This window comes from Coregonus clupeaformis, chromosome 35, assembly GCF_020615455.1.
Source record: "Coregonus clupeaformis isolate EN_2021a chromosome 35, ASM2061545v1, whole genome shotgun sequence".
Taxonomy (NCBI): domain Eukaryota; kingdom Metazoa; phylum Chordata; class Actinopteri; order Salmoniformes; family Salmonidae; genus Coregonus; species Coregonus clupeaformis.
In genome coordinates this window covers 25,028,119-25,041,996 of record NC_059226.1, presented here as the reverse complement: position 1 = coordinate 25,041,996, position 13,878 = coordinate 25,028,119, and the positions used below count along the sequence as shown (strand labels likewise).

The window sequence follows — 13,878 nt, the reverse complement described above, 5'->3', positions numbered from 1 at the left end:
CGATCAAAACAACAAAACGATAACGTGACAGTCAATGGTCAAACACGAACAAGATCCCACAACCACTGTGGGCAAACAGCCTGTTAAAATGTGGTTCCCAATCAGAGACAACCAGCCACAGCTGACACTCGTTGCCTCTGATTGAGAACCACACTGGCCAACATAGAAATGAAATACATAGATCTACACACCCTGGCTCAACATAACAGTGTCCCCAGAGCCAGGGCGTGACAGTACCCCCCCCTAAAGGCGCGGACTCCGACCGCGCCAACTAAATACCACAGGGGAGGGACCGGGTGGGCACTCCGCCTTGGCGGCGGATCCGGCTCGGGCCTGATCCCCACTCCCTCTCCAACCCCCCAAAGTACCCCTGGTCCGGGTCTGGCCCGCTGGCCGGAGCTGGACAGCACACTGATGGAGCGGATTGCTCTAGCTCCGGGCGTAACGCATCTGACCGGTGCCGGACCAGGCACCAGTGGAACAGGCACGGGCCGTGCCGGACTGACGACGCCCACCACTGGCTTGGTGTGGAGAACAGGCACGGGCCGTGCTGGACTGTCGACGCACACCACTGGCTTGGTGTGGAGAACAGGCACGGGCCGTGCTGGACTGACGACGCACACCACTGGCTTGGTGTGAGGAGCAGGAGCGGGCCGAACCGGGCTGGCGACGCGCACCATTGGCTTGGTGCGGGAAGCAGGAGCGGGCCGGACCGGGCTGACGATGCGCACCCCTGGCTTGGTGCGTGGAGCAGGAACGGACCGGACCGGGCTGACGATGCGCACCCCTGGCTTAGTGCGTGGAGCAGCAACGGGCCGGACCGGGCTGACGATGCGCACCCCTGGCTTAGTGCGTGGAGCAGCAACGGGCCGGACCGGGCTGACGATACGCACCCCTGGCTTGGTGCGGGGAGCAGGAACAGGCCGGACCGGGCTGACGATACGCATCCCTGGCTTGGTGCGTGGAGCAGGAACAGGCTGGACCGGGCTGGAGACTCGCACCATTGGCCTGGTGCGGGGAGCAGGAACAGGCCGGACCGTACTGGGGACACACACCACTGGCCCTACGCAGGGATCTGGAATGGGCCGGACCGGACTGGTAACACACCCCAGTACCTCTCGCCGTGCCTCTACACCTTCCATCCCCTCTTCGACCAGTGGCCCCCGTAACCTGGCGGCCTCCTCTGCCAACCCGCTGGCCCGCTCTGTCGCGGTCTCCTGCTGGCCCGTCGTCCACGGCGTTAGCCCCCCCCTAAAAATTTTCTGGCCGTCTCTCCTACCCGTGGACCAGGTCTCCATGTCCCTCGCCAGACTTTCGCCCTTCTGCTTCCAAGTCCGGCCCTTTTCTTCCTCACCCGGCTTGACCCAGTCGAGGAGGCGAAGGAGATCTGCTAGAGATCTCCCTGGCGATGGCTCCTGGACACGCTGCTTGGTCCAGTCTTGGTGGGATATTCTGTCACGATCGTCGGGAAGAGAGGAGGACCAAGGCGCAGCGTTGCAGACGAACATACTCTTTATTTATGATAAACGATCAAAACAACAAAACGATAACGTGACAGTCAATGGTCAAACACGAACAAGATCCCACAACCACTGTGGGCAAACAGCCTGTTAAAATGTGGTTCCCAATCAGAGACAACCAGCCACAGCTGACACTCGTTGCCTCTGATTGAGAACCACACTGGCCAACATAGAAATGAAATACATAGATCTACACACCCTGGCTCAACATAACAGTGTCCCCAGAGCCAGGGCGTGACAAGCACTTGTAAAAACAAACAGAAATCTTATGCGTTTGCCACTTGTGTACAGTAAGCCCATGTATAAATAAAGTACAAAAATATACAAATAAGTGCATTACTCAGCCACAGCATCATGTCTCCGTACTGGGTCAGGCCACAGGACTTCATCCACATCACAGGCCACATTTTGTCTGGCCAGGCAACGGGGAAAAAACCCCTGGCATGCCGTATCCAGGCTTGGCATGCCTCCACACCTATGTCACCACAGGCAAGTCCCATGGCTTGCAGGAGATTTACCCTGGTGTAAGGTTGGCGTTCATATACCTTCCACCGCCATGAGGAGAATAATTCCTCAATGGGGTTTAGGAAAGGGGAGTACGGTGGAAGGCAAAGATTGATAAAACCTAGGTTCATATTGTACCACTCTCTAACCTGGAGGGCTCTGTGAAAACTCACATTGTCCCAAACAACAACATAGATGGGATGCTCATCCTGCTGCCCTAACAAAGCATCTCACATGTGATTGAGGAAAATGAGGAGCTGGTGAGTGTTGTAGGGCCCCAGGTTGGCATGATGGTGGACAACCCCATGATTGCTGATGGCAGCACATAATGTGACATTGCCACCACGCTGCCCAGGAACACCAACAATGGCCCGATGGCCAATCACATTACGGCCTCTCCTTCTCCTTTTGGTGAGATTAAACCCAGCTTCATCCATGTAGATGTATTGATGGGGTCTTTCCATTGCATCCCGTTGAAAAACCCTCTGTAGAAATAGATATCGTTTTGTAAGTGATACGGAAAAAGTGATTTAGGCCACTACAGTAAAGCACTACTTAGAGTAATCAACATTGAATGTGTCTGGATATATGCCAACCTGTACATACTGGAATCTTTGCTCTTTGACTCTGTCTGAGTTGCGATCAAAGGGCACTCTGTATAGCTGTTTCATGCGCAGTCTGTTGCGCTTGAGGACACGATCAACAGTAGAGAGGCTGACACTGTTGATACCCTCAAAATTTAAATGGTCCTCAATGATCTTCTGCTGAATTTCGCTCAGTTTAATGGCATTGTTCTCACGGACCATATCAACAATTAGGGTCTCTTGGTGTGGGGAGAACATACCTGTCCTCCCACCCCCATGTGGCAGTCTTTCAATTCTACAAAAAGAGAACATGGAGTTACAAAAAATATACATGGAATACTAGGCCTACAAACAGTTAGACCAACCCTCCATTACAATACTACAGTACATTGGTACAGTGATGTACTGAAACATATATTTACTTACAGTATACTGTGGTACAGTATATAGTATGTCATACAGTAATTGCTGTCAACATTTACATACTGTACTATAATGTCAAAAAAAGGTAATTACCTGTTCTCTTCTCTAAATCTTCGGATTATGGTGGACACAGTGAATCTACTGATGTTTGGTTGTACCCTTTGTCCAGCCTCCCTCATGCTCATACCATGGACAAGAACATGGTCAATCACAGTAGCTCTGATTTCATCAGATATTACTGTTCTTTGTCTTCGCTGACCACCTCGACCACCTCGACCTCCTCTCACACGAACTCTTCCTCTCAGATTTCTATCCATTGTAGGGCCTCACAAACCAGTGCTCTCTGAACTGGCTTACTGTATATGTTCCCTCACATCATTAGCCACAAGTGTGATCAATTTTGAGTTGTTGTGTTCAAGTGGTGACACCTGTGCTCTAATTGTGTTTGACTTTTGTCACCTGTGCTCACCATTATGCAGCACGGGTGTATCACAATGAAAATGTGTTGGCAAGTTATGTCTAAACAGGTGAAAAGTGCTTATGGTTTTGCCAAAAGAGTGATTGATTCAATCAGTGGGTTCAGGCAACTGAGCATTTGGTTCAGACAATAGGGTTTAGTGTTTAAGCAATTGAGAAAAACTGTAATACAACAAATATTTTCTCTCTCTCTCACCTTACCTGTCCCTTCATTGACAGTAGTGTCAGTGGTAGTGTGTGTGTTATGAGTGTTAGGGTGACCTGTATCCCTGGCAGATGGCTGTTTAACTCTGTATGTGTGTCCTCTCCTAGGGCCGGGCTGGAACGGATGGAGGTCGCGGAGCACCGGGGGAGACAGGGGGGAAAGTAAGCTCCCTAAAATCACAATTCATCACAGTACAGTTGGTGAAAATCGAAGTAAATTGTGTTAAGGCAGAACCTCCGCTACTCAAGTTTGTTTGTGTGTTGTGTACTGTACCTGCACAGTGGATCGTTTGTTTTGGAATAAACTGTACTATTGGTGTGTCTGGCAGTTCATCTGACTGATCCAATTTAGTGTATGTTCTTGTGCGAGTTAGCAACATAATCATGATCGAATGAATGGTTCCACAATAATTGTCAAATGAAGTCTTAATTTTCACTTGCTAAATAACCCTAGAGCTAGCAGAGGATCTGAGACTAAGTTTATTAGACATATTGACCACGCCAGCGATTCAATAGTTTACAGCTGCAGGAAGAGCTTGGTAAATAAATGACGCTACCCTGATAGTCTCTGACAGGACAGCAGTGTCTTTATCTGTCAGAACATGGTTCCAGAACAGGACAGAACAGCTAATACTCTGGGCTCCCAGTCCCAGCCAGAGACACCACACACACACACACACACACACACACACACACACACACACACACACACACACACACACACACACACACACACACACACACACACACTGTTCCCAGTCAGAGCTAATAACACACTGCCAGATGGGAGAGTCCACAGGGACGGCGTCTCGATCTTTTGTGTGTCTCCATCTCATGCATTTGGGTCTATTTATCCTCAGGGGGACAGAGGCTTTGACGGACTGCCAGGTCTCCCAGGAAACAAGGGCCACAGAGTGAGTGAGGACTAGCAACCCAAGTCTCTACTGTCTGTCTTTCTTTCCTCCTGAGACTGTGTGCATGTTTAACATTTATGTGTGGGAAGAATTTGTGACTGCTGATGTGTTTAATGGCATTGAACATCAAGTCTACATACGCCTTACACAGTATATAATGTATTTTCTCCTAGGGGGAGAGAGGGAAGCCTGGACCACATGGGCCTGATGGAGAGCCAGGAGAAAAGGTGAGGACAAAAAGTAACCATTAATGTACTCCAGGACCCTGCTGAGTAACCACACCCAACATCCCCTTCAGCAAAGTCCAGAAAACATGGACCCCATGGGCAGCCATAGAAATTGAATTCAATTTCTATGTGTGCTGCATGTTGAAACCAGAGCCACCTACTGTTCTGTATAATATACGTACATACAGTACCAGTCCAAAGTTTGGACACACCTACTCATTCAAGGGTTTTTCTTTATTTGTATTATTTTCTACATTGTAGAATAATAATGAAGACATCACAACTATGAAATAACACATATGGAATCATGTAGTAATCAAAAAAGTGTTAAACAAATTTCTTCAAATAGCCACCCTTTGCCTTGATGACAGCTTTGCACACTCTTGGCATTCTCTCAACCAGCTTCACCCGGAATGCTTTTCCAACAGCCTTGAAGGAGTTCCCACATATGCTGAGCACTTGTTGGCTGCTTTTCCTTCACTCTGCTGTCTGACTCATCCCAAACCATCTCAATTGGGTTGAGGTCGGGGGATTGTGGAGGCCAGGTCATCTGATGCAGCACTCCATCACTCTCCTTCTAAAATAGCCCTTACACAGCCTGGAGGTGTTTTGGGTCATTTTCCTGTTGAAAAACTAATAATAGTCCCACTAAGCCCAAACCAGATGGGATGGCGTATCGCTGCAGAATGCTGTGGTAGACATGCTGGTTAAGTGTGCCTTGAATTCTAAATAAATCACAGACAGTGTCACCAGCAAAGCACCCCCACACCATCATACCACCTCCTCAATGCTTTACGGTGGGAACTACACATGCGGAGATCATCCGTTCACCCACATCGCGTCTAATGTCCATTGCTCGTGTTTCTTGGCCCAAGCAGGTCTCTTCTTATTATTGGTGTCCTTTAGTAGTGGTTTCTTTGCAGCAATTCGACCATGAAGGCCTGATTCACACAGTCCCCTCTGAACAGTTGATGTTGAGATGTGTCTGTGACTTGAACTCTGTGAAGCATTTATTTGGGCTGCAATTTCTGAGGCTGGTAACTCTATTGAACTTATCCTCTGCAGCAGAGGCAACTCTAGGTCTTCCATTCCTGTGGCGGTCCTCATGAGAGCCAGTTTCATCATAGCACTTGATGGGTTTTGCGACTGCACTTTCAAAGTTTTTGAAATGTTCCGTATTGACTGACCTTCATGTCTTAAAGTAATGATGGACTGTCGTTTCTCTTTGCTTATTTGAGCTGTTCTTGCCATAATATGGACTTGGTCTTTTACCAAATAGGGCTATCGTCTGTATACCCCCCCACCCCACCTTGTCACAACACAACTGATTGGATCAAATGCATTAAGAAGGAAAGAAATTGCACAACTTAACTTTTAAGAAGGCACACCTGTTAATTGAAATGCAATCCAGGTGACTACCGACCCGTGGCACTGACGTCTGTAGCCATGAAGTGCTTTGAAAGACTGGTCATGGCTCACATCAACAGCATAATCCCAGAAACCCTAGACCCACTCCAATTTGCATACCGCCCCAACAGATCCACAGATGATGCAATCTCTATCGCACTCCACACTGCCCTTTCCCACCTGGACAAGAGGAACACCTACGTGAGAATGCTATTCATTGACTACAGCTCAGCATTCAACACCATAGTGCCCTCTAAGCTCATCACTAAGCTAAGGATCCTGGGACTAAACACCTCCCTCTGCAACTGGATCCTGGACTTCCTGACGGGCCGCCCCCAGGTGGTAAGGGTAGGTAACAACACATCTGCCACACTGATCCTCAACACGGGGGCCCCTCAGGGTGCGTGCTCAGTCCCCTCCTGTACTCTCTGTTCACCCATGACTGCATGGCCAGGCACGACTCCAACACCATCATTAAGTTTGCCGACGACACAACAGTGGTAGGCCTGATCACCGACAACGATGAGACAGCCTATAGGGAGGAGGTCAGCGATCTGGCCGTGTGGTGCCAGGACAACAACCTCTCCCTCAACGTGACCAAGACAAAGGAGATGATTGTGGACTACAGGAAAAAAAAGAGGACTGAGCACGCCCCCATTCTCATCGACGGGGCTGTAGTGGAACAGGTTGAGAGCTTCAAGTTCCTTGGTGTCCACATCACCAACGAACTATCATGGTCCAAGCACACCAAGACAGTCGTGAAGAGGGCACGACAAAGCCTATTCCCCCTCAGGGAGACTAAAAAGATTTGGCATGGGTCCTCAGATCCTCAAAAAAATTCTACAGCTGCACCATCGAGAGCATCCTGACTGGTTGCATCACCGCCTGGTATGGCAACTGCTTGGCCTCTGACCGCAAGGCACTACAGAGGGTAGTGCGTACGGCCCAGTACATCACTGGGGCAAAGCTCCCTGCCATCCAAGACCTCTATACCAGGCGGTGTCAGAGGAAGGCCCTCAAAATTGTCAAAGACTCCAGCCACCCTAGTCATAGACTGTTCTCTCTGCTACCGCACGGCAAGCGGTACCGGAGTGCCAAGTCTAGGTCCAAAAGACTTCTCAACAGCTTCTACCCACAAGCCATAAGACTCCTGAACAGCTAATCATGGCTACCCCGGACTATTTGCACTGCCCCCCCACCCCATCCTTTTTACGCTGCTGCTACTCTGTTAAGTATTTATGCATAGTCACTTTAACTCTACCCACATGTACATATTACCTCAACTACCTCAACTAGCCGGTGCCCCCGCACATTGACTCTGCACCGTTACCCCCCTGTATATATAGCCTCCCTACTGTCACTTTATTTTACTTCTGCTCTTTGTTTTTCTCAACACTTTTTTTTTTTTTTTTTTTTTTTTGTTGTTGTTGTTTTATTCTTACTTTTTTTGTTTAAAATAAACGCACTGTTGGTTAAGGGCTGTAAGTAAGCATTTCACTGTAATGTCTGCACTTGTTGTATTCGGCGCATGTGACCAATAAAATTTGATTTGATTTGATTTACCTCATGAAGCTGGTTGAGAGAATGCCAAGAGTGTGCAAAGCTGTCATCAAGGCAAAGGGTGGCTATTTCAAGAATCTAAAATATATTTTGATTTATTTAACACTTTTTTGGTTACTACATGATTCCATATGTGTTATTTCATAGTTTCGATGTCTTCACTATTATTCTACAACATAAAAAATAGTAAAAAGAAAGAAAAACCCTTAAATGAGTAGGTGTGTCCAAACTTTTGACTGGTAGTGTACATATTATACGAAAAAGTATGAAAATGTATGCACTCACTACTGTAAGTCGCTCTGGATAAGAGCGTCTGCTATATGACAACATTTTCCATGAGGCAAGGTAAAAGTGAAGGACACAATTACCATGATCGGTAGAGGAAATTCTCCTACGATAGTTGAGCAACGCACACAGATCAAAGCACTCACCTTTGAGATAAAATAGAAAAGCCTAGAATTTTTAATACATCTCTGTCGTTCTGGCTTTAGTTCACTCAGACAACAACAAGCAATGCAAATATCAATGATTAAAATCCAGACAGGATTATAAATGAAGTATGTTTCAGACTATTTTTAGGCTACTGAAGATGAATTCTGGTCAGGACAAGGCATGTTAGTTATGTAAAAGGGGGGATATATAGAGGATGCGTGTAATGTATGATGTAGACATATGTCAGTCAACTGATTTCTTTAATAGGACAGAGAGGCACATGAAGATAGGATAATATTCTCTCTCTGTTGACTCTTTCTCTTGTGTCATTTTTTAGGGTTTAGATGGACCCTTAGGGCCGAGTGGACAGCCCGGTGAACCTGTGAGTAACCACGTCCAAATGCAGCATCGGCACATTCTACACACACACACATTTCTCCACCCCACAGGTGGCTCTATGTGCGCAGTGTGCCCAGGCTGATTGTCTACGATTCACACTCCATCTTTATCCCAGCAGGTGAGGATGAGGTCCAGTGGGGCTCTGCCTCTCTAAATGGATCACCCAGCACACAAAGAAATAGAGGGCTGTAATAGACATGTTAGGAGGGGTGTGTTCTGGCTCACACACATCACACTGAATGGGGATCTACCGATCGTCTACCGATCATTCAGCGCACTGTTGAGGCCGTCTGAGTCAGAATCACGCAAGATTCTACATGTAAAATCGGTTTGCACTCGGTTCGCAAGTACTCTCCGCAGGCAACCACTATTGGTGGTTCGAGCCCTTAAACTACCGAGACTCAGGGAAATAGAGGAGCTGGGGGTTTGGATGAGAGAGAGAGGGGAAGAGAGGAGGAAGTGGGAGGGAGTGAGGGAGAGAGGGAGGGAGGTGTGAGATAGAAATTCAGTGGGTGGTGAATGAGATAAGAGCAAGAGAGAGAGAGGGAAAGGGAGAGAGAGATAGAAGAGATTAAATCCTGGCCTGAATGATTATATTTCCATATCAATCACTTCAAGGGAGATCACAGATGTGGCTTTGGAACAGGTGGCTTGGCTGGTGTACAAAGAGTGATGCTGACAAAAACAACACACACAGAAACACCCCCCAACCCGCTTCATCTCTCCTCACAGACAGACACTCACTCTCACACAAATACACACTTGCCCATATGCGCACAGGCTCATTAACTCGCTCTTCCTCAGACACACAGACACACTCACACATACACATACACACACACTCAAACATACTTATAATATCTCTCAAACACGCACACACTAATGCATGATGAGCACACACACACACACACACACACAAACACACACACACAGACATACACACATACAGTGCATTCAGAAAGTATTCAGACCCCTTTGACTTTTTCCACATTTTGTTACGTTACAGCCTTATTCTAAAATTGATTAAATAGTTTTTTCCCTCATCAATCTACACACAATACCCCATAATGACAAAGTAAAAACAGCTTTTCTGAAATTTTTGCAAATGTATAATACAAAAAAAAACGGAAATGTAACATTTACATAAGTATTCAGACCCTTTACTCAGTACTTTGTTGAAGCACCTTTGGCAGTGATTACAGCCTCGAGTCTTCTTGGGTATGATGCTACAAGATTGGCACACCTGTATTTGGGGAGTTTCTCCCATTCTTCTCTGCAGTACCTTTCAAGCTCTGTCAGGTTGTGCACAGCTATTTTCAGGTCTCTCCAGAGATGTTCGATCGGGTTCAAGTCCGGGCTCTGGCTAGGCCACTCAAGGACATTCAGAGACTTGTCCCGAAGCCACTGCTGTGTGCTTAGGGTCATTGTCCTGTTGGAAGATGAACCTTCACCCCAGTCTGAGGTCCTGAGTGCTCTGGAGCTGGTTTTCCTCAAGGATCTCTCTGTACTTGGCTCCGTTCATCTTTGCCTCGATCCTGACTAGTCTTCCAGTCCCTTCCGCTGAAAAACATCCCCACAGCATGAGGCTGCTACCACCATGCTTCACCGTAGGGATGGTGCCAGGTTTCCTCCAGAAGTGACGCTTGGCATTCAGGCCAAAGAGTTCAATCTTGGTTTCATTAGACCAGAGAATCTTGTTTCTCATGGTCTGAGAATATTTAGGTGCCTTTTGGCAAACTCCAAGCGGGCTGTCATGTGCCTTTTACTGAGGAGTGGCTTCCATCTGGCCACGCTACCATAAAGGCCTGATTGGTGGAGTGTTGCTGTCACGGTTCTCTAAGACAGAACCCAGAAGCAGACCAGGACAAGGAGAGTTGAACGAAGGTGAGTGTTTATTTACATATTCAAAAGGTGCAGAATAATCCAGGAGACGGAGCGGGTGGCGGAGATGAGTAGGTGGAGGTGAAGTGGCAGATTAACTGATGGCACGGCAGGGGTTGGGTGAAGGTTCCGGGAGAATGATGTTAATGGCTAACGATCCGGCAGGGAATGGATGTTAGGCCAGAGCCTAAGAAGGGTGATGATCAGGACCAGGTGTGCAGATTGCTGATGGGATGCAGGTGCGGAAATCAAGAGAGCTCCCCGGAGCGTTCCAGCACCCTCGGGAAACTGGAGATCACGCAGCAGAACAACTAGACCACAGACAGGACCCGACTCAGACTGCCGGGATCGTTACAGTACCCCCTCCGACGAACGCCACCGGGCGGACTCCCGGAGCGCCAGGATGGAGGCGGTAGAAGTCACTGATGAGGTCAGCATCTAGGATCTGTCGCCGCGGAATCCAACTCCTCTCTTCAGGACCATACCCCTCCCAGTCCACGAGATACTGGAAACCCCCGGCCCCGCCGTCTGGAATCCATGATGCGTCGCACCGTGTAGGCAGGACCACCTCCGATCATCCGAGGAGGAGGAGGAGGAGGCGGAGGAGGCAACAGAGGACTGAGGAAAACAGGCTTGAGGCAGGAGACATGAAAGGTGGGATGGACTCTGAGCGTCCTCGGGAGTTTGAGTCGAACTGCCACCGGATTGATCACCTTCTCCACCACAAACGGACCAATGAACTTCGGTAACAACTTCCTAGACTCAGTCCGTAAAGGAAGATCCCGTGTGGCCAACCAGACCCTATCTCCGATGGTGTAGGTGGGAGCGGGGATCCGGCGACGATCGCCTGGAGCTGATACCGGTCCGAAACTCTAAGGAGTGCCTTTCTGGCCCGATGCCAGGTCCGGTGGCAACGACGAATATGGGCCTGAACAGAAGGCACTGAGAGCTCCTTCTCCTGAGAAGGGAACAAGGGAGGTTGGTAGCCATACAGGCACTGGAAGGGAGACATCCCAGTGGCAGATGTAGGGAGAGTATTGTGGGCATACTCAACCCAAGGCAACTGAGAGACCCAGGAGGTGGGGTTGGAAGAGGCCAGGCAGCGTAGCGTGGATTCCATCTTCTGGTTGGCTCTCTCCGCCTGACCATTAGATTGGGGGTGAAACACAGATGTGAGACTGACTGTAGCTCCAATGGCCAAACAGAAGGACTTCCAGACAGCAGAGGTAAACTGAGGGCCACGGTCGGAAACGATATCACTGGGCAAACCGTGGACCCTGAAAACCTCCCCTAACCAGGATCTCGGACGTCTCCGAGGCAGAGGGAAGCTTGGCAATTGGCACAAAGTGGGCGAACTTGCTGAATCTGTCCACGATAGTCAGAACGACCGTGTTCCCCTCAGAAGCGGGCAACCCAGTGACAAAGTCCAGGGCCAGATGCGACCATGGTCGCCGGGGAATAGGAAGGGGGTGAAGTAGTCCAGGGCTGGGCCGATTGGTACTCTTATTCTGCGCACACACTGGACAGGCAGCAACATAACCCCGAGTATCCTCGGCCATGGCAGGCCACCAAAAACGTCTGCGAAGAAACGCCATCGTCCGAGCCACGCCAGGGTGACAAGCCATCTTGCTGGCGTGGGACCATTTGAGGACCGCAGGACGAACCCGACTCAGGCACAAACAACCGACCGGGTGGACCGTTACCGGGACCGGGCTGCGTCCGAAGGGCCGCCATCACCTCCTCCTCAATCTTCCACCTAACAGCTCCCACGACGCAGTTCCGGGGGAGAATAGTCTCGGTCTTGGACCCACTCTCCTCCGTCTTGGAGAACATCCGAGACAAGGCGTCCGCCTTGCCGTTCTTAGATCCAGGTCGGAACGTCAGGGAAAAAATTGAATCGTCCGAAAAACAACGACCACCTGGCCTGACGGGAGTTGAGACGTCTAGCCGATTGCACGTAAGCAAGATTCTTGTGGTCAGTCCAGACAATAAACGGCTGCTCCGCCCTCCAACCAGTGGCGCCACTCCTCCAAAGCAAGTTTCACCGCGAGAAGCTCCCGGTTACCCACATCGTAATTCCTCTCCGCAGGCGAAAGGCGACGAGTAGTAGGCGCAGGGATGGAGTTTACTGTCCGTGGAGCATCGCTGCGACAGGATGGCGCCAACTCCCACATCAGACGCGTCCACTTCAACGACGAACTGACGGGCCGTGTCCGGTTGAGAGAGAATCAGTGCGTTGGTGAATCGCCTCTTCAAATCCAGAAACGCTCGATCCGCCTCCGGATTCCACTTGAAGCTCCTGATACTGGAAGTCAAGGCAGTTAACGGAGCGGCCACACGGCTGTAATCCCGGATGAATCTGCGGTAGAAATTCGCAAACCCCAAAAATCTCTGGAGCTGCAATCTCGTACCGGGCTGGGCCCATTCCAGAACCGCTCTAACCTTCTCCTGGTCCATCCTAATCTCTCCCCTGGAGATGATATACCCGAGAAAGGATGTTGTGTGGGCGTGAAACTCGCACTTCTCGGCCTTCACGAACAGGCGATTCTCCAACAATCGCTGCAGAACCTGCCGGACATGCTGGACGTGGTCGGAAGGTTCCTTCGAGAAGATCAGAATGTCATCCAGATAAACAAACACAAAGAGACCGATCATATCTCTCAGGACGTCGTTCACCATACTCTGGAATACCGCCGGAGCATTGGTCAGTCCAAACGGCATCACCTGATACTCGAAGTGACCCATCGGTGTATTGAAACCCGTCAACCACTCGTCTCCCTCTCTGATCCGGACCATGTGATACGCATTGCGTAGGTCTAGCTTGGTGAACACCGTAGCACCCTGTAAGGAGTCGAAGGCAGAACTCATCAAGGGCAGGGGATACTTGTTCTTGACCGTGATGTCATTCAACCCCCGATAATCAATACACGGTCGAAGAGAGCCATCCTTCTTACCCACAAAGAAGAATCCTGCCCCCAGGGGTGATGACGAGGGACGAACGAGACCAGCCGCTAGGGACTCCTTGATGTAGGTCTCCAAAGCCTCACGTTCAGGTCGGGAGATACTGTATAACCTTCCCTTGGGGTAGACAGCTCCAGGGAACAGGTTGATGGCACAATCATATGGTCGGTGGGGAGGGAGTGACAGAGCCTTCTGCTTACTGAACACTTCCCCCAAATCGTGATATGTCTCGGGAACCAGGGACAAATCTGGGGGTTTAGCCTCAATCACCTGACTGGGAACCGAATGGGGACAGGCAGTCTTGAGACAGTTAGCATGACAATCAAGGCTCCAACTCGTTACCTTGCCCGTCACCCAATCGAACGTGGGATTGTGTTCCTTCAGC

General features: G+C 49.5%; 1 protein-coding gene across 1 annotated transcript in view; it reads left to right on the top strand.

Moving 5' to 3' along the window:
- The window catches only part of LOC121550865 (collagen alpha-1(XI) chain-like), an 84,974-nt gene that overhangs the window by 36,719 nt on the left and 34,377 nt on the right, over positions 1-13,878 (top strand). Inside the window, exons 17-20 of the mRNA XM_045210965.1 lie at positions 3,821-3,874; positions 4,573-4,626; positions 4,800-4,853; positions 8,590-8,634. Coding sequence (XP_045066900.1) covers positions 3,821-3,874; positions 4,573-4,626; positions 4,800-4,853; positions 8,590-8,634 — 207 coding nt within the window. The remainder of the gene's footprint in view (positions 1-3,820; positions 3,875-4,572; positions 4,627-4,799; positions 4,854-8,589; positions 8,635-13,878) is intronic.